Here is a 27,831-nt window from a genome sequence, read left to right as displayed (position 1 = left end):
TTGTTGTGATAGAAAGTGAGCAAACTGTCTTCTGATGAAAGAGACTGCCATTTGCTGACTTTGTTGTGATAGAAAGTGAGCAAGAAGTGGCACCTCTTGACCCTGCTGGGGAAATACCAAACCTCTAGGGAATTCCAAAATGTGAAGCAGACCATCTTATCTGAAGAAGACTGTCGAATGTCGCTCTGCAGGAGATTCTCGGCTGAGGAATTCCAAAAGTGAACAAACTATCTCTTTGAGGGAGACTACCATCTGTTGACTTGCTTGGTGAGATCCTTGTGTATGAACTGTTGTTTTGAAGGAAAAAGTTTCTCCGGAACTTGCAGGGGAAACTTGAGTTCATGCCTCTATGACTTAGGCATTCACAGGATCAAAGCCTGATTCGGCTATGCAATTATGATGTAATGTATGCATGAATATTATGACAATGATAAAATGTAAAGTGAATGTGAATAGAATTGTCGCGGATGTAAAATCCTATGATGCGACTTGAATTCTTGTTGATCAGAAGATGTCCTCTTCTTGTAGTTCGAACTCTGTTGGGAATACCTGGTTATCAGTTGTCCGCTGTCCGAAATGAGTAATATGAATTGAAGTAAAGATCCGTCATCGGGAGATGTTCGCAAAGCGACCTCATGGGGAAATCTTGGTTCCCGGAGTCTCAACCGTTCTCGGAGCAACTGTTTGCATTCTTCCTATTGTTTGTAAACCTTAGAAAGAAATTTCACCTTTATTTTTTGCAAGTAAATTCATTTTATTTTATGAAAACATTTGTTTCAAGGAAAATGACTGTTTAAACTTAAAATGCATTTCAAGAAACTGAAAAAGACTAGATTGCAAAGGAAAAGCACAAGGCTCAAATTATTATATATGGAATGGTAATCAGCCAAATGCTTGATTCCATGGAGTATTTACAAAGTTGGAAATTGGTAATTTTCGGGAAAAGGGCTACGATGAAACGTGACGACCGTTATCTTTCCCTTCCACTCCGAGTTGCGCTGTATTCGTGCTTCGTAGAAGATGACCTACTGTTGATGAACACTCCGCTATGGATTTTGAATGATCAAGTGTGTCCTGAACACAGTTACTTGCCATATATCCCTAACTTTTGCGTAAACTACCCCTTTCGGGTTTTAAGTCTACCGGGATTGATTAATATATATTTTTTTTATGTCTCTAACTTTTGCCTGAATCGCCCTTTCGGGTTTTCGATTCACCGAGACGCTCTTTTTTTGCCTAAGCCGCTCTTTGCGAGTTTTCAACTTAGCGAGCTGTTCTTTTGTTTATTTAGGCGAAGTATTTCTTGACTGCGTCGACGTTCACAGGACGGGTGAATTCTTCTCCATCCATAGTCGTGAGTATTAAGGCTCCTCCTGAGAAAGCTCTCTTGACCACGTAGGGGCCGTCATAATTGGGAGTCCATTTCCCTCTCGAATCTGTGAGAAAAGATTGAATCTTTTTGAGTACAAGGTCGCCTTCTTTGATTGTGCGAGGTCGAACCTTTTTGTCGAAAGCTTTCTTCATTCTTTGTTGATATAGCTGTCCGTGGCATAAAGCTGTCATGCGCTTTTCTTCGATTAAGTTCAATTCATCGAATCTGCTTTGACACCACTCGGCTTCTGTTAATTTTGCCTCCATCAAAACTCTCATTGATGGAATCTCAACCTCTATAGGTAAGACTGCCTCCATGCCATATACAAGGGAGAAAGGAGTTGCTCCAGTCGAAGTACGTACTGATGTACGGTAACCATGAAGAGCATACGGGAGCATTTCATGCCAATCCTTGTAAGTGATGACCATCTTCTGAATGATTTTCTTGATGTTTTTGTTAGCTGCTTCTACAGCTCCATTCATCTTTGGTCTGTAAGGAGATGAGTTGTGATGTTCGATCTTGAATTCTTCACAAAGCTCCTTCATCATTTTATTATTCAAATTTGACCCATTGTCAGTGATTATCTTGCTAGGAATGCCATAGCGACAGATGATGTGATTCTTGATAAACCTGACGACAACTTGTCTTGTAACATTTGCATATGAAGCTGCTTCAACCCATTTGGTGAAATAGTCTATAGCTACCAAGATGAAGCGATGTCCGTTGGACGCTTTTGGCTCGATCATTCCAATCATGTCGATTCCCCACATGGAGAAAGGCCAAGGGGAAGAGAGTATGTTGAGAAGAGATGGTGGCACATGAATTTTATCGGCGTAGATCTGGCATTTGTGACACCTCTTTGCGTATTGGTAGCAATCTGACTCCATTGTCAGCCAATAATATCCTGCTCTCAGTATTTTCCTTGTCATGGTATGTCCATTGGTGTGAGTACCAAAGGAACCTTCATGTATTTCTCTCATGAGTATTTCTGCTTCTTTTCTGTCAACGCATCTGAGCAGAACCATGTCGAAGTTTCTCTTGTACAGAACATCTTCATTCAGGAAGAATCTACAAGCTAACTTTCTCAAAGTCTTTCTATCTTTCTTTGATGCCCCAGGAGGGTACTCTTGCTTTTGAAGAAAGTTCTTGATGTCGTGATACCACGGTTTGTCGTCGATGATTGCTTCTACTGTGAACACATGAGCGGGCCTATCCAGGCGCATAACATCGATCCGAGGAATGTCATTCCAATGATTTATCCTAATCATGGAAGAGAGTGTGGCTAATGCATCAGCCAAATTGTTTTCTTCACGAGGAATGTGATGAAAATCTACCCTGTCGAAGAATGGTAACAATCTTCTCGCGTAGTCTTTGTAAGGAATTAGCCCTGGTTGGCGTGTTTCCCATTCTCCTTTGATTTGATTGATGACCAAAGCAGAATCTCCGTATACATCCAAGTGTTTGATTCTTAGATCCATGGCTTCTTCGAGACCCATGATGCAAGCTTCATATTCGGCCTCATTGTTTGTGCATTTGAAAGTTAATCTGGCAGTAAATGGAATATGGGTACCCTGAGGTGTAACAATGATTGCCCCAATTCCTCGTCCATAAGCATTGACAGCTCCGTCAAAGATTAAGCCCCACTGGGATCCTATCTCAGGTCCTTCGTCTGGTAGTGGCTCGTCGTAATCTTTCATCTTGAGGTACATGACGTCCTCGTCTGGAAAGTCAAAACTGGTTGATTCATGACCATTGAGTGGGTGGTGAGCCAGGTGCTCAGCTAGAATGCTTCCTTTCACGGCTTTCTGTGCGTGATACTCAATGTCATATTCTGATAACAACATCTGCCAACGGGCAATTCTCCCGGTTAAGGCAGGCTTCTCAAAGATGTACTTGATTGGATCCATATGAGAGATCAAACAAGTAGTATGTCGAATCATGTACTGGCGGAGACGCTTGGCAGCCCAGGCCAAAGCACAACACGTCTTCTCGAGCATGGAGTAGCGGGATTCACAGTCAGTGAATTTCTTGCTTAGGTAGTAGATGGCATGCTCTTTTCTCTTTGTCTTGTCTTGCTGTCCAAGGACACAACCCATGGAGTCTTCTAAGACGGTTAAGTACATTATCAAAGGTCTTCCTTCCACTGGAGGAGACAAGATGGGTGGTTCGAGCAGATATTCCTTAATGCTGTCGAACGCTTTCTGACAATCGTCTGTCCAGACGCAACTTTGATTTTTCCGTAGAAGTTTGAAAATAGGAGCGCAAGTTGCAGTCATGAGATATATGAATCTCGAGATGTAATTCAGACGTCCAAGAAATCCTCTAACTTGTTTCTCGGTTCTGGGCGAAGGCATTTCTTGAATTGCCTTGACTTTGTCTGGATCTACTTCAATTCCTCGTTTGCTGACAATGAAACCAAGGAGTTTTCCTGAATAGACACCAAAGGTGCACTTGTTGGGGTTCAGGCGAAGCTGAAACTTCCGTAAGCGTTGAAATAACTTTGTCAGATTCTGTATGTGATCTTCTTCATTTTCTGATTTGGCAATCATGTCGTCCACATAGACTTCCACTTCCTTATGCATCATGTCGTGGAAAAGCGTAGTCATGGCCCTTTGATAAGTTGCCCCTGCGTTCTTTAGTCCAAAAGGCATAACACGGTAGCAAAACGTGCCCCAGGGGGTGATGAAAGTTGTTTTTTCCATGTCTTCAGGTGCCATTTTGATTTGGTTGTATCCTGAAAATCCGTCCATGAACGAGAAAACTTTGGATTTTGCTGTACTGTCTACCAACATATCAATATGTGGTAAAGGAAAATCATCCTTAGGGCTAGCTTTGTTCAAATCTCTATAGTCGACGCACATGCGGACTTTTCCGTCTTTCTTAGGAACGGGAACAATATTAGCTAACCACTGAGGGTATTCTGAAGTGACGAGGAAACCTGCGTTGATCTGCTTTTGAACTTCCTCTTTGATTTTCATGGCCATCTCCGGATGAGTTCTTCTTAATTTTTGCTTGACCGGAGGGCATTCGGCTTTTAATGGCAAGTGATGCTCCACTATACTGGTATCCAACCCTGGCATATCTTGATAAGACCAAGCGAAGACATCTGAGAATTCTTTGAGCAGCTGTATCAAACTCTCTCTGATCTCTGAACTGAGCGAAGCTCCAATCTTAACCTCTTTTCTGTTTCCATCGGAACCAAGGTTAATGATCTCTAGAGGCTCATTGTATGGCTGAATGGCCTCTTCCTTTTGTTGAAGTAATCGTGAAATTTCCTTTGATATTTCTTCGTCTTCTTCTTCCTCTGCCTCGAATACAGGAAACTCAAAGCTTGGAGAAGTCATTCGGTCGCACGTTTCAACGGGGTATTTTATGATTAATCCGCATATGTGTGATAAGTTTTATTTAGACAACGAGGGAAGACTCGGTGTATGCAGTTAATGGAATTTTTGATGTTTTTTAAGGGTGTTTTTTAGGATTACCAATTTCCGAAAAAAAAGAAAAGGGAAAACTAAACGAAGGAACAGAATGACATTTTTATTTATGGACAGTCATTTTTTGAAACAAAGACCCTATAAAACAAAACTCTATTGCTTTGGGCGAAGCAAAGAGGGACATTTTCCTAAGAAATAGTAAAATGCAAAGCCCTATGAAACATCTCTTCACCCTGGGCTATGGTGAGAGGACAAAATAACGGTGAAAGTTCCTACTTAGGAGTGCGAACAACAGTTGAAACTTCAACAGCTGTCCAGTAGTGGCGAACCCCATTGTGCACTAAGTAATCTGGAACCTTAGGCTTAAGCTGGCCTGTGGTAGGTCTTGATTTACCAACCACTGTCTTTGCAACACTCAGACGATCTTCTTCTACTTCAGCAGACTGAGCGGTGTGAGCATACCCATTTCCGAGTGGAGTATGTCGGTTTTTCTTTTGAGGAAACTTCCAATCTTCTGAATGGAGAGACTCGTTGTCGGAGACACTTTCGAGATCGTCCTCTTCTGTATTTTGGTCTTGCTCTTCTCCCAAGATGGTATTGACTAGATATGTGAACTCTATATCAGTAGCCTCGGAAGGTGACTTGGGGATATAATCCTCAATGATGATTTCACCAGTCGATGATGATGAATAGCAAGGGTTATACATCTCTTTTGGCTGAGAGAGGTACTCATAATCAATGTTCCATCCAGTTGGAACAATGTCTTCAAGAGAGATTCTTGAACTTTCAGGAGCGGAGTATTTCACCATGTAGTCGAACTTTCCGCTTGGTTCTCCTAATGTATCCCAAGTCTCTTCGGGGATAAGAGGAACTTCTTCTGATGAACCATGATTTCTGGTGGTGAAGCTGTCAGTAACTTCATCACTGCTTGGTTGAGTCTTACTTTCAGATCCTTTAGTCGGATAACAGCAAGGTGAATCAGACTCTGGTAGGGAGATGTATCCTGCTTTGTTAAGATAGGATAACCATTCCTCTTCATCGGTGTTTTCCGTACCGATGGTATTGACTGTTTGTTGAACAGGTTGAAGAAAACCTCCACTGCAGAAAGTTTCTTGAATAGGGAGAACTACCTCAATCCCTGGGATAGCTCTTGATGATGTCGGAAAGAATCCAATTCCCGTTCTGTTCTTGTTGTTGGTAGGAATATTAATGTGTCCCCAACCACTGGTAGTGCCATCCTTTACAACTTGGATTGCATCTCTGTATGAAGAAATAGACGCTGCTTTCTCCTTTCCTTTTTCCTTATCCAAGGAAAGTGCTTGGAATTTAGTTCCAACAACTTCTTTTGGTTCTATGTCGGAGAATGATGACAGGTTGCTGACGATCAGAGCTCGTTCTCCACATACGGTTACCAATTTGTCATTTCTTATGAACTTCAGTTTCTGATGAAGTGTTGAAGTAATTGCCCCAGCCTCATGAATCCATGGGCGACCTAGCAAACAACTGTATTGTGCTGGAATGTCCATAACTTGGAAAGTGATTTTGAACGTCTGAGGTCCAATAGTTATGGGAAGATCCACTTCTCCGAAAACTGACTTTCTTGATCCATCAAATGCTTTGACGATGACATGACTTTTTCTTAGAGGGTAATCTTCGAAAGATAATCTTGATAATGTTGATTTAGGCATGACATTGAGAGAGGATCCATTGTCTATTAGGACTCCTGTGAGTGTATCACCCATGCAGCCAACTGAGATGTGAAGTGGAAGATTGTGGTCCACTCCTTCTTCAGGAAGATCTTCGTCACAGAAACTTAGGTTAGTTCCGGCGGAGATGTTGGCAACGATGTTGTTGAATTGGCTTATTGTAACACTTGGTTCTACGAAAGCTTGTTCCAAAACTTTCTGTAGAGCTTCCCTATGAGCTTCAGAACTCAATAGCAGGGAAAGAACAGAAATCCTAGACGGAGTATGTAGTAATTGATCTACAATGTTGTATTCACCCCTCTGGATTAACTTCAAGATCTCATCATTTTCTTTCGCTTGAACAGCATTGGTCGGATGATTATCTTGCCTACGTGGTACTTCCTCCGAAGGTTTCTCCACATTTTCTATTGTTCTGTTGAAGACTCGTCCACTTCTGGTGACTCGACTAACATCAGCAATGTTGACAACAGACGGTAATGGTATTTCCTTACCATTTTCAATGAATGTAGCGTTGTACTTGTATGGTATAGCCTTGCTGGACTCATACGGTACAGGACCTGGTAAGTAGATGACTAGCGGAGCAACTGCTGCCTTCCTGCTATCATACTTAACTTGCATAGGTTCAACTTGATTAATTTGAGGAGATACGGTAAAGACTTCGTCATCTTCTCTGTTGGCAAGAACAGTAATGGTATTGTCATCCATCAGCTTCTGAATATCGTTGCGAACACGCAAACATCCTCGTGAATTTCTTCGACAGATTCTGCATCTACTGTAAGCGTGGAAATCTGTTCCAAAGTAGGCAAGTCCATTTAAAGTTTTGTGGAACCTGACTACCGATCCTTCAAGGTCTTCAACTTTGTAGATTTTGTATTCTCCTGGACATCCTTGAACCATGTTGATGTCATGTTCAGTTCTGACTCGGATATGTTGAATCCATCCCAAGTCCATTTGTTCTTGTAATGCAGCTTGAACTACGACACATCCCTGAGTATTCCTTGGACAAATATCACATGTGAAGTAGTTGTGAGGTGGTACATGACCGTACCCAGCTTGTCTAGCGTGCATCTTGACAAGATTTTCCCCTATCTGACGAATGTCGTAGATTTGAATGACATTGGGGTGTTGACCTATCAGATTTACTGAATCTTCTTTATGATGCGGCAAAGGATTTGCTTGGACGTTTGGATTAGTATCTTTGAAGGATAGCATTCCGCTCTTCACTAATCGTTGGACGTCAATCTTGAAAGATAAACAGTTCTCAATATTGTGACCTGGTGCCCCCTGATGATAGGGACAAGATTGGTCAGCCTTATACCATGGTGAGGAACTGTTTGTAGGATTTGGAGGACTCCTTGTCTGGATGAGTCCTTTTGCCAGTAATGTTGGAAACAATTCTGCATACGGCATTGGTACGGGGTCAAAGGCAGGATACCTTGGAGCCCGATTGTTGTAATTTGGAGGTCGAACCTGCTGCTGAGGTTGCTGCGACCTTTGTTGAGTTTGTTGTTGCGAAACCTGAGGTTGATAAGCTGGCGCTGAGTTAACAACCGGAGTTATTGTTGCAACTTGAGGTTGGAATTTCTTCTTGATTTTGTGCAAGACATTGCTGACATCTTGATCCTTTTTCTTCTGGAAAGAACTTCCATACTTTCTTGGACCAATAGAAGATTCTGGTTCTTTGTTCAAGCGTCCTTCTCGAACTGCTTCTTCTAAACGTACACCCATGTTTACCATCTCGGTAAAGTCACTTGGTGCACTTGCAACCATTCGTCCGTAGTAAAATGGACTCAAAGTTTTGAGATAGATTTTTGTCATTTCTTTCTCTTCAAGTGGTGGACAAATTTGAGCAGCAACTTCACGCCATCTCTGAGCGTATTCCTTGAAGCTTTCTTTATCCTTTTGAGTCATGGCCCGGAGTTGATCTCTGTCGGGAGCCATATCCAGATTGTACTTATACTGTTTGAGGAAGGCCTCTCCGAGGTCTCGAAAAGTACGAATCTCTGAACTGTCCAAGTTCATGTACCATTTGAGTGCAGCACCAGTCAGGCTGTCTTGAAAATAATGAATGAGTAATTGTTGATTATCAGTCTGAGTTGACATTCTTCGAGCGTACATCACAAGATGACTTTGTGGGCATGAATTCCCTTTGTACTTCTCGAATTCTGGTACTTTGAATTTGTGAGGAATCTTAACATTTGGAACCAGACAGAGGTCTGCAGCATTCTTTCCAAATAGATCTTGTCCTCGGAGAGTCTTGAGTTCCTTCTGCATTTGCAGAAACTGTTCCTGGAACTCGTCCAATCTTTCATACACGCCAGCGTCCTCACTGGGAGCGTGATGATATACTTGTCCTCCCTGCGGGGGAAAAGTATGCATAATCGGCTGTGGAGAAGCCATGACAGCAGATCTTGGAATCTCAGCATTCTGTTGTGTGAAACCCATTGCCGTTGCTCTTGGAACTTCAATTTCCAGAGGTTTGTAACCCTCCGGTGGACGCATATCCATGGTGACTTTTGGAGCTTCAGAAGCTGGAGGTATGTACCCTTCTGGAGTAAAGTTATACGGCATGCCCCAAGGTCGATCAGGCGGCATGGTATACTGAGGAATAGGAGTAGAAACAATCTCGGAAACCACAGTCCTTTGTGGTTCTTCTGGCGTTGGTCGATTCTGCGCAACTACCAGGGCTTCTACCATACTATTGAGTCTTTCAACAGTACCTTTGAGAGTATTAATCTCTTCTCTGAGTTCTTCATTCTCTTGCTCAAAGTCTTCCATTCTTTTCTTGCGACTTGAACGAGTGTTGTATGGATGAGACAGCTTGAAAGTCTTGGTTCACCTCCTTCTCCTCCTCTCTTTCTGGAGAAAGGAAAGTGACTATTAGATCCGCGACAATTCTCGTGTCAGTGCGTACAACTAAAGCGATGTATGATATGCAATTAAGTTATTTATTTTTCAAGGAAACACCATAATTACGTTATGAAACATCAAACTTTTATTAATTAAGCGAAAACGCCGTTTTTTACACACTTTGAAAATGGAAATACAGAGAAACTGAGAGAAAGGACTCTAAAACTTTGATGAAGAGCCGACTTCACGTTCTAACATCTTCTTCTGTTTCTTGAGCTGAGCGTTCTCTGACGTGAGTTGATCGATGATCCAGGAAGCAGGAGGGATATGATGAGAAAGTGACGTTTGTGTCACTTGTCGATCGAGTACTTCAAGTAACTCATCCTTCCTTCTTAGGATGTTTTGAATCTCAACATTTTCCGTGTTGACGACTCGATACTTGTTCCTCCAAGCATTCCTTTCTTGGCATACCTTGTTTAATGCCGCTTGCAGTTTTTCAACATCGGTGGAGAAAAGGTAAATTGGTTCCCTTAGGGGAATAGGTTCTTGATGTTGATATGGCATCCTGAGCTTGAATGCTCTGACGCGTACCCATTGAAGGTAAGGATCCAGGGAGATGCAAAGATGTTTTCCTAACAATCTTCTCCCTTTGCTGTGAACAAGACGCCAGGCTTGGACAATTTCCTTCTTCAGCATGTTGCCATGATCGTCGATGTTCTTGAAGAACAGACCCTCCAATTGAATGTTACTTGGAATATTTTTCATGGGATAGCCGTATTGACGACGGGCTAAAGCTGGATTGTAACTGATTCCTCCCTTAGTTCCAATAAGGGGTATGTTGGGGAAACTTCCGCAACTAAAGATGATCTTGGTTTCGTCGTTGTCAGGACTACACCAATCAATGTCTGTATGAGTGAGAGACATGATTTTCTGTGACCAGTAAAGGCCATCCCTCATGTTCCAGAAAGTGCTAGACTTCGGCAGGTGTGAAACGAACCATTCGTATAACAACGGTACGCAGCATGTGATTAATCCTCCTTGCTGCAGGTTTCTTGAATGCACAGAGTGATAAGCATCCGCAAGCAAGGTTGGAACTGGATTTCCAATTAAGAAGATCTTAATTGCGTTGATGTCGACGAAATCGTTAATGTTAGGGAACAAAAACAATCCGTAGATAAGCAAAGCCAAGACTTCCTCAAAAGCGCTCATATCTTGGATGCTGACGAAGTACCGAGCTTGATCAAACAGGAATTTGGAGGGCAATCCTTGAATTCCTCCTCTACTCACCATATGAGTTCTGATGTCGACTACGTTCAAAGGAGTAGTTGCAGCAATGATAACGTCGTCAGGATTCTTTTCCAAACCGGAGTACGGATCTTGCGCGTACACGGGTATTCCAATTAGACGAGAGTACTCCTCTAACGTAGGTATGAGCTGATAATCTGGAAAGGTGAAGCAGTGATACGTTGGATCGTAAAACAGCACCAAGGTGGGAAGGATCCCATCCACAATGTTGGTATTGAGCAAAGGCAGAAGTTTTCCATACTTCTCCTTGAAAGCCTGGGGGTTGACCACCAGTTTTCCGAGCTTTCCCAGTTCCTCGACCTGGGGAATCTTGAAGGTGTATTTCGTAACTCTCTTTCTTCCGTAATCCATGGTATAGATCCTTAAGTCCTTTTTCCGTTTCTCTCTTTCTATGAAGTTCAAAACGTTCGTTATTTAGTTTCCTTGAAAAACGACTCGAAAAAGACTCTTTTTTTTTGTTTTTAGTTGTTTATTAATGAATGATGCATGAATGCATGAATGCACACACAAGAGTTTTTAAACAAACATGGCGTTGAAGGGTATAGTGGTCATGAAGTCCAAACGCAATCCCCGCCCCAATGGTAAACTAAGGTTAAGGATTTTTGTACCTGTAGAACGGGTTCTAGGGGTCTCAGAGTTTTTGCTCAACCTTAAAGATACGTTGATTGGTATCTATAAGAGAGTTTTCTCTGAGTGTAGTATCTGCGTGACAATTACTGATCGGTAAAATAGCAAGTGTACTATTTTGCCTCTGTAGTAATAAAGGGAAAATTCCCCGAATATCGATCTCAAGGACTGCGTGAGATTATAGAGTTAGTCGCACTTCAATTAAACAAAAAGCCTTGGGGGTTTTGGTTTTTATAATGATGAATTAAATTGCAAATAAACTTAAAAGGGATGATTTAGCCAAATATGAGTAACATGCCAGGGTAGGTGTGTGCATTAACATCTGTAACAACTCTGAATCCTTATTCCAATAACAAAATCCAACTTATCAATTACCGGTTCTTAAGGGTAGTTGCCCCTAAGTCCTTAGTGGGCAAACCTTTGAACATTCAATCCTAATCCCAAAGTCCTCTGAAATTAGTGATGAAATCAAGTATTATAATTATCAAGAATAATCCGGTTGCTATAGGGTATCCCTAGTCCTAGGTGATATCTACTATAGTATAATGGTATAAAAACCCTAACAATGGAGGTCAATCCTAATTGCCAGTCATAAATCAATCCAGTTGGTCCGACGAGGAAAGCAGTAAAAACATGATACCATTAAATTGAACATGAAAGGAAAATACGTTATTGAAATTCGGAATTCAAAATCATCACAAATGTTAATCAGGGACACCCCCTAGCATTGGGGGGTTTAGCTACTCATATCATCCAAAGAAATTACAAAGATATCAAATAAAGACATTACAATAGAGATGATGAACTTTGATCTTCAATGGCTTCCGCTCATGAGAGTTCTCCGTTCTTCTCCAATTGCATAGGCTTCTTCTCTCAATCCTCCAATTCTTCGTGTGGCAAAAAGATCCCTAATTCATCTTGAAAGCTCTCCTAAATAGTGCAGACTCACTTAAGTTGGTTGGAAATACCAAAAACACCCTTGCAGGCAAACCACTGAACAAAATCATAAAATTCACTGAAATCAGCGTCAAACCCAACACGGGCCGTGTTGAGCAACACGGGCACCCGTGTTGGTCCCCTGGTATACTTATTTTTATTGATTGGTCCCAGACTTAGCAACACGGGCCGTGTTGAGCAACACGGGCACCCGTGTTGCACCACTGTTTTTCCTTTCTCTCAAACTTTGCTCCCAGCTCTCTTCCTGACACGACCCGTGTTGGACAACACGGCCACCCGTGTCAGGCCTCCTGTAGCATGTTTTCTGAACTTCCTCAAAACTTCCGAGTTTCGCACTGATTTACTCCGATTTCTCCATATGAACCTGAAAACATTAAGACACACAACCAAAGCATAAAATGACGAATAACGAAATAAAACACTCAATAACAAAACTTAAACATACTTAAAAACAACGATAAAAATATGTGTGAAAACCACTGATCAATTACTTCCGTAATCACCGCTCTACGTCCTAAAAAAAAAGGCTTTAAGTGGGGTTAATGTGTTTCTAGGTCCTCCTGGTACAAATCAGTCTCGGAATGCAGTGGCGCAGTTAATCACAACCAGCCAGGCAAATCCCAAGAGTAGACTTGGAAACCAAGATTAGAGGGCCTTCACCGGGAAGACATCCTCCATCCTATCTTATGTTGCACTCAAATCCGGGTATAGGATTTCTCACCACAAGGGGGAATCAAGCCCTTTCCCGATACAGAATAAACAAAATAAACAAATATATATGCAACAAACACATGAAATGACACAGAGGTTAGGCAGGACCTCTCTTGTTTGAGGGGGAATTTGGCATCCCTAATTCCTCATTGGGGCTGGACCAGCAACAGGTCAATCATTGGTTTGGATGAAAAACCAAGGTTTTGAACACTTATATCCCCAGCAGAGTCGCCATTTTTCTGTGGTGTCGTTTTCTTTTACCTCCCCGTTTCACTTGGGAGGACGGCACGCTAGACCCTTCACGCGAAATTTGGAAGGAGAATGCGCCCGTGGTGGGATGAATTTTATTTCAGTTCTTCCTACGATATCACACGAACTTTCTTATTTGTCCTACGAGTAGGAAAGGGGAAAAAAGATCTCAACTAAACCCTAGGAGTTTGCTAAGTGTGGGGATTTCACCTAGACTAGAAATTCTAGAGTCCCGGGGGTCGGTTATACATAGGGAAGTGTTTAAACACCCTACATATCTGTAGTACTCTACAGGAACCTTCTCTGTGTCATTGTGATTGTGTTTGCTGCTAATGATTGGGAAAGTTTCTCCTTTGTATTAGGAGAAGGAATTGAATTGATTTGAAAAGACAGACAGACAGACAGACTGACTATTTTTGGTATTTTATTAGCTCGCTGAGATTCCTTGTGAACCTCATGCCTACATATCCCTAGTGGAAGTCAGAGCTTAATGTAGTTCGGGGAACTAACTAGGGAAATTAATTATTTTTTGGTGCCTTCCTTGAAGCTCAAGGTTGAAGCTTGGAATTAAATCTCTGTTTACAGTAAAGAGACATGAAATCATCTTTACAGAGAGGTATTTGTACTATTCTACCACAAACATTTAAAAGTGACAGAAAAGCTAAAAAAATGATGTTTCATTAAGAGGGGAGTCTACTTGGTTGATCAAGTATGACAGCCATCGTGCCTCTAAAATGAAAGAAAGATGCTCGTCCAAATTAGGGAAAGTGTACAAGTCTGGGGATGTGCCAGAGCATGTCTTTCAGAGTCCTAAGTGGGAGACTTTGAATGAAATTGAAATTGAAATGTTTGTTTGTTTGAATGTGGTAGAGTAGTAAAAATATCTCTCTATAGAGATAAGCTATGTCTATCTACTGTATAAAAGATTTGACTTTAGCTGGCTTGTATGAGGCCCAAGCTTGAGGCTTTTTGATTGATTAATTAATTATTATTGACTCTGGGAGATGACTCCACTGGGGATTAATTACAAGGTATTTTTGTGTTATGTACAAAGCCCAGAATTGAGGCTGACTCTACTTAGGGAGACTCTATTTGTGTGCCTTGTACAAAGCCCAAGGTTGTGGCTAACTGTTGAGGATAATTGAATGAATGACTCTATTTTATGTGCCTTGTACAAAGCCCAAGGTTGTGGCTAACTCTAGCTAGGGAAAACATTATTTTCTGCCTTGTACAAAGCCCAAGGTTGTGGCGGACTCTTAAATGAATTAAGTATGGATGACTATATGGGGAAAGATCCTAAGTGTTAGGAATCTTTGACACATGAAAATATGGTTTATCTGCCTTGTACAAAGCCCAAGGTTGTGGCTACTGAATGATGAAGAACTCACTGGGGAGACTCTATTATTTGCCTTGTACAATGCCCAAGGTTGAGGCTGACTCTTGACAGGGGAGTTTTATTGTTTGGGTGCCTTGTGTGAAGCCCAAGGTTGAGGCTAACTATTTTTGTTGGTTTTGACTCTACTGAGGAGATTTTATTTATTGAAAGACTGTTTTTCTTTGGAAGCTAACCCTTTCCAGGGATTTTGACTCAGCTGGAGAAATTGTTTGGTAAAAGACTGTCTTTATCATGTTTTTTTTGGAGGCTGACCCTTTCCAGGGGTTTTGACTCTTTTGGGGAAATTATCTCCTAAGAGAAGTGAATCTTTATTTTTTGACATTTTTTATTAATTGACTTTGGAGGCTAACCCTTTCCAGGGGATTTATTAAAAATGAAGGAATGTGTGGAAGCTAACCCTTTCCAGGGATTTTTATTGAAATGATTGATTGATTTTAATTGACTTTGGAGGCTAACCCTTTCCAGGGGTTTATATTAAAAATGAAAGAATGTGTGGAAGCTAACCCTTTCCAGGGATTTTGTGATTGAAAAATGGATGGCAGAAAGATTATCTAATGGAGACTTCTTGTTTAAAGCCCAAGATGAAGGCTGACACATGCTGAGGATGATCAAACATGGATCCTAGACTCTGCTAAGGAAGATTGATGAAGATAAGGGTGACAGAGACTGTCCATGTCTCTCATTCCAAAAGGTGTACTCAATGCAAAATTGAGACAAACTTAGCTTGTTTAAAGTCTGGTTTAAATTGGAAGAAACTCACCAGGGTAGGCTAAAAGGTGACTAAAGACCTGTTCCTATGTTTATAAGAAACCTGATGGGTCCTTGTATACAAGCTCAAGAGGAAGCTGGAAATGCTTTTAAGAAGCCTGTGGGTCCTTGTACAAAGCCCAAGAGGAGGCTAATCGAGGGTCCTTGTTATAGCACAAGAGAAAGCTATGTAGTTTTGAACTTATTTTGGCTCTAAGCAAATGGGTAAGAGGTTTCACCGGGAATAAATCCTCTTTGGGTGGATGTGTCCTATTTATTTGGATTCTAAGGTTTTTACCAAGATGTTTCACCGGGAATAATTCATCTTGGGGGTTTGAACTACAGATCTCTAATTAGGAAAGAGCCTTCACCGGGAAGACATTCTCAATCCTAGGTCATATTCCTATAATATATATATATATAGTTTAACTGTCCTAAGGTTTATACTCAAACGTAGTTCTAAACTAATATATGCACAATTTATATTTGACAGTAATTTAAATAAAGACTGTAAATTGAAAGCTTGTAAAGCCTAACCTGGATGGAGTGGAGGCCAATGAAGAAGTATGTACAGAGCCTCAACAGTAATTTTTGTTGTTTTGTTGATAACAGTTGGATATATATGTGATAAACAGTTAGTGGTTTTTTGAAAACAGAAGAAGTGAAGATGGACAAAGGTCACATAGGTATCTGAAGAGTTTCACCGGGAATAATGCCCTTCAAATACCAGAAGAATGTTTTGAAAACAGAAAGAAGATTTTGAAAATACAGTTTTGAAAACAAGCTAAGAAGAGAAGGTTTTTGGGACTTACACTCTATTAGAGGCCCAGTACTTTACAGTACTGGTGTAAAAGCAATTTGAAAATGATTTGGAATGATACAAGGCTTTGTTGTTTGAAAACCTTAATCATCCGTTTAATTAGAGATTGAAAACAGTTTTGAATATTGACAAAAGTCAACTTAATCAAAGTAAAAATAAAGATTTTTACTTAATTAAGACCTAAACAATTAGGGTTTTATCATAAACTTTATTTACAAAATGATTAGGTTAAAACAAAGTGAATATATGTATTTAAAGTATTTAAGAAAACACTTAAAACATACTATTTTAAACCTAATAAAAATATATGAAATAAATAATATTTTTATGATTTTTTTTATTATTCACAAAATAGGTATATTAAATGATAAGTGTGTGAAAAATGAAGTGAAAATAAATTAATTTGATAGGTTAAATAAATATGTGAAGTTTGTGAGAAAATGAAAGAAATTGTGTATTAAAAAATAGTTTTGGCCCTTGGAGGGTTTGAACCCACGCCCTCTAGGTCACACACTCAAAACAAACACCACTGAGCCAACGCGCGTGTGGTGATAGTAACTTGCATTCATTTGGTTATGTTTCAAAACAACTAGTAAATCATTGAAAAATAAAAGAATCAAAAAGTCTGGGGCGAGGGGGATTCGAACCCCAGACTTGAGGCATGATGAGACTAAGGGCGTATGGGAGGCCACTAGGGCAAGTTTGTTCAGTCGTTTAAGGAACGCATACCATTCAAAATAAAATAAACTTTGGCCCCAGATTCAAATTTTGCGCGCCATGGCCATAGTCATCTTCTTCCTCGAGCTCAAAGATTTTCAAAATCCTAACTCTCTGGTTTCTCAACTAAATGACATGATGTAAACATCAATCTTGTTCTAAATTTCCTCACGAATCCAGATATGTAACTAACATTTATTTATATGAACTATAGCTACCTAATTTCTCAGAAAACTCTAAGAACATATAAACCCTAAATTTGAAATTAAATGACAAACAAGACGAATAAATGCAAGATGATAGAGGGTTTTCAATCCTCTGATGATGCTAAACAAGATAGAATCGAGCTTTAACTCAGTGAGTGCTTAAATTAAAGAGGTGAAGTTCAGAAACTTACCTCTGAAAATGGAGGTCGTGAGGATGATTGAGAGCACCTGGGCTTGAATGAATGATCTCAATAGCTTCCCTGAGACTCAATGATGCTAACTGAATGCTTATTGGAGCTTGAATCCTCCTGAATTGCTCTATGGACCTCCCTCGATTTCAGCTTCAAGTGAACATGGAGGTTGTTGAATTTGGAGTTACAGATGAGCTGCAGCCATCTGGTTAGCTTCACTATGACCTGAGGAGTGTGCCTGGATGATTGGCTTGGCTCAGAACCTCCTGAATCACTCCATGGACCTCCAACTGCAAATGCTCCAAAGTGAGAGCAACAATGGTGTTCCTCCACTTACAGAAGTGATCCAGGTGCTTGGATCACCTCAAATGACCTCCCTTGAGATGTTAGAATGCTCACTTTCCAAAGATAAGCTCTGGTTTGAAGAAATCGATTCTTCTTGCCAAAGAACTTTGAAAAACAATGAACATGAGAAGAGAAAGAGAAAGCAAGGAATATGGTTGCTTTGGTGTGGTTTCTGAATGAGAATGAGGCCTCTATTTATAGGCAAATGTCTCAGTACTGATTGGGAGAGTGAGCTTGCTTAGTGAAGCAAGTTTGGTTTCTTAGCCATGAAGAAATTCAAAGAATATTCCAAGTGCAATGATGAGCTCTTTGATACCACTCCCTAGCCATCGGTTTTGCTTGATCTTAGGGGACCAAATGGCTGCAGAAATGAGCTCCAATTGGTTGGGAGAAGATTCCTTTGATGAATCACCAATTTGTCATAAATTCAAAAATGCAATCATTACATAATCACATGCCTTTGTTTTTGGGAATCTTCTCTAATCCTTATGCAATGATGGAAATTGATGTATGGTATGGTTTCAGATGCATTAGAGGTCGTGTAGCATCACTTAGTGAAGCAAAATGCACAAAATTGCAAAGTTTCAAATTGTACATGACCTATAATTTTACTTCATGAGGCCAACTTTGAACAAGCATAACTCCTAGCTCAAATTGAATTTGGAGAAGGTTGAACACAATTTGGAAAGCCCTAAACATCTACTTCAAATCATTAGTTTGGAGTTTCTTCAGAATCCTTTGGCAAATTTGAGAAAAATGAGGCCAAAGTTGGAAGAAAACTAGGTTAAAACACTTAGAAAAATTTCTAAGTGTTTATGACCTAAAACTCCAAAATTTCCAAAACTCTTAAATGATTGATCTTTTGAAAAAAGTTCCTTTGTAAGATGTTGTTTTATTTTGCAAGATCTACAACTTTCATGTTGGAAGTTTTTTGAGTTGTGTAGGTGAAATTTTGAGTTCTCACCATGCCTTAAAAAACCCTAATTCCCGACTTTTTGCTCCTTGATGAATTTCTTTGAATTTCTTTGGTCAAATGACTTCATTATCCATATATTGATGATATTGATCCTTAAAAGTCATGGTTTGACCAAAAATCTCAAAAGTCAATGGTGATCCCACACAGTTGACTTTTCCTGACAAAGTGAATTTTTGGGCTTTTGTGAAGAAACAAGATCTTCTCCTCAAATGAATGATGTAAATGGATTATATTGAGGTAGTAGAGATTCTTGAATCATGTATTGAGTTTTGGATCCATGCCCTGATTAAAAGTCAACCATCCTGGTGAATTAGGTCAAAAACCCTAATTGTCGACCAGATGAGAATGATGACTGTAGACTTTGAATTGAGGTGTGATGTCCAGTGGATCTTGTCATATGGGTTATTTGAAGATGATTGATGTCTTTGAATGATCCCCTGGGGCTTTTTAGGGTTTCCCAAAGGTGATCCCTGATTTTAGTCCTTGATAGACCCCAAACCCTAGTCTGTTGATCTGAGTAATCCTGTACTTAGATAACTGGGTGTCTTAATCAATCATAGGTGTAATAATGAGGGTTTTGAGTCTTATGCTTGTATTAGAGACTAATCCTCCTATTGATTGATCCTTTGCCTGAGTTTTCTTGTCTTTGAACACCCTCGATTGAATGTCAGGCTGCTCTGGGTACTTGCTTTGACTTGATGAAAATCCTGAAGATATGTCATCTCAGGGGGGTCAAAAATTAGGGTATGACAGTGAGGAAGCGGGAAATCATCCTTCGGGCTCGCCCTATTCAGATCTTGATAGTCGACACACATTCGTACCTTCCCATCTTTCTTAGGTACAGGTACAATATTGGCGACCCATGGTGGATAAACTGTTACAGCAAGGAAACCTGCATCAAACTGCTTCTGAACCTCTTCCTGGATCTTCTTGGACATGTCGGGACGTGTTCTTCTGAGTTTCTGTTTGACAAGCGGAGAATTTTCTTTAGGAGGTAACCTGTGCACAACAATATCAGTATCTAATCCAGGCATATCTTCGTAAGACCAAGCGAAGATATCAGAATACTCTTTCAACATTCCAATAAACTTTTCTTTCACATCCTCGCTCAAAGAAGCCCCTATTTTAACCTCCCTTCTCATCTCCTCGATGCCAAGATTTACCATCTCAATAGGCTCTTGATGTGGCTCGATCATTTTCTCTTCTTGTTTCAACAATCTGGCCAACTCATCAGGGAGTTCACAATCTTCTTCATCCCCTTCTTCAGCGGTATAGATAGGATTATCGAAGTCATAACGAGGCATAGCAAGATCGTTGTCAACAGAATCCGGAGGAGAAGTGGATCTGCATGGATTATGATTTATGCTTTATTTTAGAATGGGGGGATGATGATGAATAAGAAACGTTGCCATTTTTTTATTTTTATTTATAACAAATGTAAAAGTAAAAATGAAAGACAGGGAACAAAATATTTGAATGCAAAAACGTCCATTTATTAATGATTTTAACATTGAAAAACAACAAATGATGCCCTACATGTATTCACTGTGTCTTGGGCAGAACACAGGAATTGTTGTATGATAAACAAAAACAAACAGTATTACTCTTGATCAAAAGCAATTGAGATGATGTCCTTGGACGACCAGTTGAGAAGCTTCTGTCCTGGGGCACACGGCTTAATCCATTCTTCAATGTCATAATCGCTATCCATATCATCATCAGCAGCACAGACATGATCTTTGACGATGCCAGCACTAGAGAACTTGATCGGAACGAAGGTTCCAGAATTCTTGGGGACCTCATTAGATGAACTCTGACCCACTTGATAACCAATCCCACATTTATCCTGCTTGATCGGTAAATCCAAGACTCGGCCCCATCCTTCAGGATGACCAGATTCAACCACAACTTTAGCTTCCTTTAGTGAAGACATGGGAGCCTCCAACTTCTTATTTTCAACATAAGGGATCTTGATGGTCTGGACAGCCTCAAAGGCTTGGCAAGGCGTCTCGTGGACCTCTCCTTCCTCATCAATATACCTGAAGGACGCAAGATGGCTTACCATGTGTTCTTCCTCCCCACATATTATGACTATCTTTCCTTGAGTCGCGAATTTGAGTTTCTGATGCAATGTGGAAGTCACGGCCCCAGTAGTATGGATCCATGGACTTCCCAGGAGACAACTGTAAGATGGGTGGATATCCATCACAAAGAAAGTAATAGTGAAGAGCTGAGGACCTATCATTATCGGCAAGTCAACCTCCCCAAATACTGATCTCTTTGATCCATCAAAGGCTCTCACCGTCAATTCACTCGGCCTTATCTCAACACCAGAATAATCTAGCCTCATCAAAGAGGACTTCGGTAATACATTCAAAGAAGATCCATTATCCACGAGAACACGTGATAACATAGTCCCTTTAGACTCCACCGATATATGTAAAGCTCTATTGTGGTTTCTACCTTCAGGAGGCAGATCAACATCAGTGAACCCCAATCCATTACCAGCGTTAATGTTTGACACCACCACTTCAAGTTGATTCACTGAGATCTTTGGAGGGACGAAAGCAGTACTTAAGAGTCTTAACAAAGCATTTCGATGTGTTTCCGAACACAAGAGCAACTGCAAGATCGAAATCTTTGATTGAGTTTGACTCAGTTGGTCCACCACTTTATACTCACTTTTCTTGATGATCTTTAGGAACTCTTCCATCTCTTTGGCCACAGTGTCTTCAGAGATAGAGCTTTGCCCCTGATCCACCGTATCTTCTACCACTCTTTTCCCTTTTGCTTGAGCTAGAGCTTCTGCATTGTCATCGCGAGTATTCTGGGGAGGATTGAAAATACGACCACTTCTTGTCATTCTTCCAATGCCAACAACATTATCCACATCTTCTTTCTCAACCGGCATTTTAATCTCATACTTGGCCCCTTGGTAGAAAACTTCTCTGCCATAATTCCATGGGATTGCTTTTTCACTAGTATACGGGACAGGACCAGGCAACGTAATGATCAAAGGCGGCGCTCTGGCCGGAATTGGAATCTTAGCAGGAGTATACGGGATGGATACTACATTGACTTCATTCTCGACTAATTGAGGATGTCGCACATGCTCAAACTGTAGATACCCATTATCTATCAACTGTTGAATCCCACCTTTCACCTTGTCACAAACCGAGGAAATGGCCATGCAATCAGTACATAATTCTCCACAACCAGAATATAGACCCATCCTCAATAATTCTATCTTCAACAATGGTAACAGAGAGCCCAATTCGGTCACATCCTTGACCAAGTGAGCGTCTTCAACAACCTCGATGGCATTTGCAGCATGAGTTCCGTGGGGAGGCATAGGGTTCTGTACAACGTTAGGTCCTTGAGTAGGGGTAAACTCAATAGCCTTTGAATCAATCAAGTCTTGTACTTTATGCATGAATCCTATGCAATGTTCAATATCATGACCAGCAGCCCCAGAATGAAACTCACAGTGAGCATTAGCATCATAGTTAGGAGGGAGTTTAGCAGGTGGAGGGCCCATGGTACGAAGTTGCACCAACTCAAGATGTAAAAGATGAGCAAGTAGCTGTGCATATGTCATGGGTATGGGATCAAAATTTCTTGGCGCTCTTGACTTTTGCTGATACTGACGCGGAGGATACCTCTGCTGTGGTTGTTGTTGTTGTTGTTGTTGAAGAGGAGCATTCGGTATGGTCACAGCGGCTACTTGTTGATAAGCATGGCGTTTGCCTTTACCATAGTAAGCAGCACTTGTTTCGCCCTCTCTTTTCTTAGCAAATCCGTTATATGGTTTCTTCCCTCCTGCCCCAGAGGAGGAACCAGCAACACTTGGATTCTGTATTCTACCAGCCTTAATCCCACTTTCAATACGTTCACCGATCATGACCAACTCGGCGAAACTCGAGGATGCGGAGCAGGCGGAGTAATATTGGCCCTCCAAAGTATTAGTGAACATATCCATCATCTCTCTTTCCAGCATAGGTGGTTGGACTCTAGCCGCCAACTCACGCCATTTCTGCGCATATTCCTTGAAGGACTCATTAGCTTTCTGGGCCCGATTCTGTAACTGAGTGTGATTTGGGGCCATGTCAACATTATACTGATATTGCTTCCCGAAGGCCTCAACCAAATCTCTCCAACTTCGGATGTGAGCTCTCTCCAACCTCATATACCACTCCAAGGATGCCCCAGTCATGCTATCTTGGAAGAAGTGCATCAACAATCCTTCGTCCTCAGAGTATACATGCATTTTGCGGTAGTAGGCTCGGACATGTGTCTTAGGACAAGTATTCCCCTTGTATTTCTCAAAATCAGGTACTTTGAATTTTGGTGGCACACGGACGCCAGGAACCAAACCCAAATCACTGATGTCCAAACCAAGTCCTTGGCCTTCCATTGCCCTCATCCTTTCTTCCAGACCTCTAAACATCCTTCCAGCATCATGTGGAAATCCCCATTCACTTTCAAGAAAAAAGTCCTCGTGTCGGTCCTCTTCCAACACGGGGATAGCGGCAGCCCATCTGATTTGTTGTGTGGTTTGTCCTTCAGGAGTGGGCTGGGGAGGCCCACGGGGATTACCTTGATTAGCAGCAGGAGGAATAACACCAGGTCCTCCGTTCACAGGTTCACCATTGACACGAATATCAGCAGAATTTCTTTGCGGGGGGTCCGCAACAACCTGAGCAACTGTGTCCATCCTGATTCTGAGCTCTTCTTGGCGATCAGCCATGCTTTGCATGACTTCCATGAATTGAGCCATTTGAGCAGTAACCTGAGTTCTCATCTGGATAAGATCGTCCCTTAACTGATCCATTTGCAGTGAATGATTAGCCCTTGTGTAGTAGCGATGTGTAGGTGGAGGTGCAATTGCTGAAAGAGAAAACCTAGTCAGTCAAACAAGAATACCATCTGGTGTACCTGTCATATATATGAGTGTATGAAATGCATGTGTGCATGTGTGCATGGATATGTCATGTTTTTTTTATTTTAAGGAAACTTTAGCTTTGTCTCAAACCAACAACACAAAATAATAGAAGAGACTGAAACACAACCAAGATGAATAAGAAAACTCCATTAGATTTGTAACCAAGTTCTTGACATAATCAGAATCACAAATTAATCCGCTCTCATGAGCCAACAAATTAAAACAAAAAAATGGGACCAGGAACCCCATCCAACAAGTCTGGTGGTGATTCAAATAACAAAGCCATCATTAAGCGGGATCCTCCATGTCCACATGACGGAGAGGGCTTTCTCCAATGTTCTTATCGCTCCAGGCCTTCATTTCTTTGAAAAGCTTTTTGGTATTATCATGGGTTGGCCTCTTAATGATCTCTTGAATCAGCAGGTCTTTTCTGAAGTGCATCGTTTCCACGTGGCGGTGCTTCAACTCCCAATACCTAGCTTCCTCTTGAACTTGGGCATTACTCTGATCCTTTTCTCTTACCTGACTTGTCAGCTTTCGGATCTCTTCATAACATTTCTCTATCTTTCCTTGGCGTTCCAACAGGAGTTTGTCCGCTTTCTTACGACGAGCCTTCTTTGAATTGGCTTCTTCAGTCTGAATCTGGAGTCTTTCAGTCAACTCTGCCAACTGAGCCTCATAATGCTCCTTCATCTTCTTTTCTTGGGTTTCGATAGATTTAGAGCCTATAGTCATCCTTGGCCTCTTTTGAGAAGTGCTCCCTCTAGCATACAATTCTTCGAGCTCTATTTCTCTTAATTTCAACTTATGGAGTGCAGAGAGCTTCTCTTGTCGAGCGGTATTCATATTAACGAGCACTGTTTCTACCTGTTCGGTTAACTTTTTGTTCTGCTCCACCGTTTCATTATAACGAGACATGGAAACAATGTTGGGTTGTCCACCAGCAAGGGGATACAAAGGATCTTTAGGAGGGAAAGGCATCCCTTGAGTATCAGCCACAGATTTGACCCACTTAGTATAATCCTCGTAAGTAGCATAATCTCTCTGGCCAAAATGTTTCTTATCTCGCCAACAAATACTCTTCCAAGCTTGCACCGCTTCTGCCATTTTCCCATTGTCGGTGGCTGAATGATAGAAAATAGTCTCATCAATCTCTGTTTTCTCAGGAGGACTTACAAAAGCGTATCCAAATGTTCTCCTAGCCAAGACGGGATTATAATTGATTCCACCTCTAAGATCCATGAGAGGCACATTATTGAACTTTCCGCAACTCATAATAACCTCCATGTCATCTAAAGCTCTATTGTACCAGACAATATCTTTGGCCCTCAGCCCCATAATCCTCTCAGCCCATTTAGATGTGTGCCTATTATCAACGAAAGCGCCACGCTCAGGCAAATGCGATCTGAACCAACGATACAACAACGGAGCACAACATCTAACAAAACCTCCCTTTTGACTATTCTTGTGATGAATGGAGTGATAAACATCCCCCAAAAGCGTAGGAACCGGGTTTTGAAGAATGAATATATGAATTGCATTCATGTCAACAAAGTTAGCCACATTTGAGAACATCATGATACCATAGATACTTAGAGCCAGGATAGCCCTAAATGTGTCCCATTCTTTTCCCTCAACAGCATCACAAGCCTTTTGAACCAGAAACTCCATACGAAAACCAAGACATCCCCCTTTTTTGGAGAGATTTGCTTCCACGACTGACTTTGTTCAAATAAAGAGCCTTAGAAATTTCAATGGACGTAGGGGCCTCCATGGTGCCATAGTACGGAACTTCTTCTTTTTTGACCGGAACACCGAGGAAAAGAGAATACTCCTCTAATGTAGGAACCAAGAGATAGTTGGGGAACGTGAAACAGCGAAGAGAAGGATTGTAGAACTGAAGCAGGGTATGAACTCCTTCTTGCTCGTACTTGGTGAATGGCATCTTGAGAAGGCTCAGAATATACCCATATTTTTCTCGGAACTTGGTTGACTCATCTGGCGTAATCTTCTTTGCTAAACACTCAAGAGAATCCAGATTCGGATTCGGGAATGTATAGGAGAGGTTGCATCTACAAGTCTTCATTGGTGGAGCCATGTGTTGGTTGGAGACAAAGCCAAAAGTTCCTGAAAATAAATGAACATGCATGTTAAATGATATGGTGGAATGCATTTCATTGGGAGAATCCTAAAGTCTTTTCATCACTTTTCTTTTCTTTTCTTTTTTTTTCTCTTTCTTTTTTTTTTCTTTTTTTTTTGAGGTAAAAGATCGTATATATTTTTATCGGGAATAGACTTTAGGATTCTCCACGAATGAAGTGAGGTGGATGCAATAGCGTGATGTGTCATGTGTGTGATGTGGTGAGAGACTGAATGTCCCTCGCAACTCTGGATATCTGGGTAGCACTGAATACAATAGGTTCAAAATTCCGGCTTCAGATTGCAATATGGAAATCCGGGTATGATGAAGGCTAGTATCCTGTCCCTCCCCAAACTCACAGGTATGAATTCTAGACACGGACAGGTGGTCCCTAATGGTCACTAGGGTCTACAGTTCCCATGGGGTACAAAGTGTTTGAGGCAACAAGCGTGCCAGACACAGTGTTCCATGAAAGAACCTCGCCCAGTTGTGGTACCCCATGTCGAGCTCGATCATAGCAAGCGCTACGGGAGTCAACATGGGCATCCACGCTAATCCTATGTGTCACTGGCCTGGGTAGTGGGCCTTTTACCTCACACAAACCCCCCACCTGCAAAACAAAGCAGAAAAATATGTGGCCCCACGGGGACTCATAATATAGTCCAGATGCATGATATGCAAGCGGAAATAAACATGATATGCAAACATATATACAAGATGTAAACAAACAAACAAGAAAACACCCAATAAAAGAAACAAACAAAGGCTAGGATCGACTCGCTAAGAATGGACCAGCACAGGTCTATCAACATCCCCAGCAGAGTCGCCAACTGTCGCTACCGCGAAAAATGGAATCAGAGTCGCCACCAATATATTTATCCCATAAGGGAAAGGAATATTAGAAAACCTAACTCGAAATAAGACCAAGGTCTTTCGACCAGAGAATAGGGCACGAGAGTCGGTTACGCAAGGGGAAGGTGCTAGCACCCCTCACGCCCATCGTACTCGATGGTATCCACCTATATTTGTTTCTATCTAAAGGGTGTATCTATGTCTAAACCTAAATGCGAATGCATGCAAAAGAAATACGGGGAAAAGAAGGAATTATTTACAAGTGTGCTCGCTTAGGCCCCGCGACCCAATGCCTACGTATCCCTTACAAGGAATCAGAGTGACCGTAGTTCGGCTCAAGATTTTCTATTTGTTTTGTGTTTTTTAGTTGAACAGAGGTTAAAGTCGCACTCCACGATGCTCGACCTTTGGAGACTTATACGCCTAATTATGGAATGGATTCAAGATGTTCTTAAGAATGCCACGAGGGCGAGAGACAGAAGAGAGTTTGGGTGTTTCGAATGGATCCCTTAAGCAAGGGAGATTCGAGTTACCCTTTGGTTTGTGTTTTTTAGAAATTGGGAACTTACGCTCGGATGGCTCCCTTAAGCAAGGAAGATCCAAGCACTCGAATGATTCCCTTAAGCAAGGGGAAATTCAAGCTTCCATCCCCTATTTAATGATTTCCACTTTTTTATTAATGTTTTTGATGTTTTCTTTTATTTTTTAGAGGGATTTTATTCAACTATTGTTAGCTGAAGATTTCGTTTTATATTGTCCTTCGAAGGAGTTGAGAATCGAAGGAAAGATGGTTACTGATGGCCATCCCTTAAAAAGTGAAAGAATGGCTACTGATGGTCATGCCTCGAAGATACAGACTTCTAAGTTCGTTGAAGATAGTGAACACTGAAAGACTAATGAAAGCATATGTCTTCGGGACTTAGACAAAATTTATAAAGTATATATTCAAGTATTACTACTAAGCGTGTTTTTTAGTAGTGTTTGTTTACTACACTGCCACGCGTCGAAGACGGACTCAGGCGGGAAGATTTGAAATTCGAAGACGGTTTCGTAACCGTTCAAATACAGATGGCTTCGCTGGAAGTTCTGATGAGAAACGTGGCAGCAGATTAGTGTAGGACCGTTAAGGTCGAAACTAGTATAAATAGGAGTCTTAATGTTAGGATTCCGTGTGTTCATTTTGTACAAATCACTCACATATTTACTCAAGTATCAAGTGTTACGAGAAAGAGTTCGCTGAGAAAATGTACGTATGACACCACCATTTTAATACATGTGTATTGTATTT

The 27,831-nt window shown here is 41.1% G+C and overlaps 1 protein-coding gene across 1 annotated transcript; it reads right to left on the bottom strand.

Annotated features, from left to right (window-relative positions):
• Positions 1-20,209: 20,209 nt before the first annotated feature.
• On the bottom strand, positions 20,210-23,837 carry LOC131604853 (uncharacterized). The gene is made up of 3 exons (XM_058877267.1): positions 23,789-23,837; positions 22,871-23,496; positions 20,210-22,693 (listed from the first exon to the last, which is right to left on the bottom strand). Exons 1-3 carry the CDS (start codon positions 23,835-23,837, stop codon positions 20,210-20,212), a joined length of 3,159 nt encoding a protein of 1,052 aa, XP_058733250.1.
• Positions 23,838-27,831: the final 3,994 nt, after the last annotated feature.

Source organism: Vicia villosa, linkage group LG5, assembly GCF_029867415.1.
Source record: "Vicia villosa cultivar HV-30 ecotype Madison, WI linkage group LG5, Vvil1.0, whole genome shotgun sequence".
Taxonomy (NCBI): domain Eukaryota; kingdom Viridiplantae; phylum Streptophyta; class Magnoliopsida; order Fabales; family Fabaceae; genus Vicia; species Vicia villosa.
This window is presented reverse-complemented; position numbering and strand designations above follow the sequence as displayed.

Bases quoted from the DNA above. Each gene is read 5' to 3' on its own strand.
- LOC131604853 (XM_058877267.1), bottom strand. From the start codon at position 23,837: ATGGCTTTGTTATTTGAATCACCACCAGACTTGTTGGATGGGGTTCCT. The intron at 23,497-23,788 runs GTCCCATTTTTT...TTTCTCTTTCAG, and splicing joins CTTGTTGGATGGGGTTCCTG to CAATTGCACCTCCACCTACA. The intron at 22,694-22,870 runs GTATACTCTGAG...AATCACACTCAG, and splicing joins CCTACTACCGCAAAATGCAT to TTACAGAATCGGGCCCAGAA.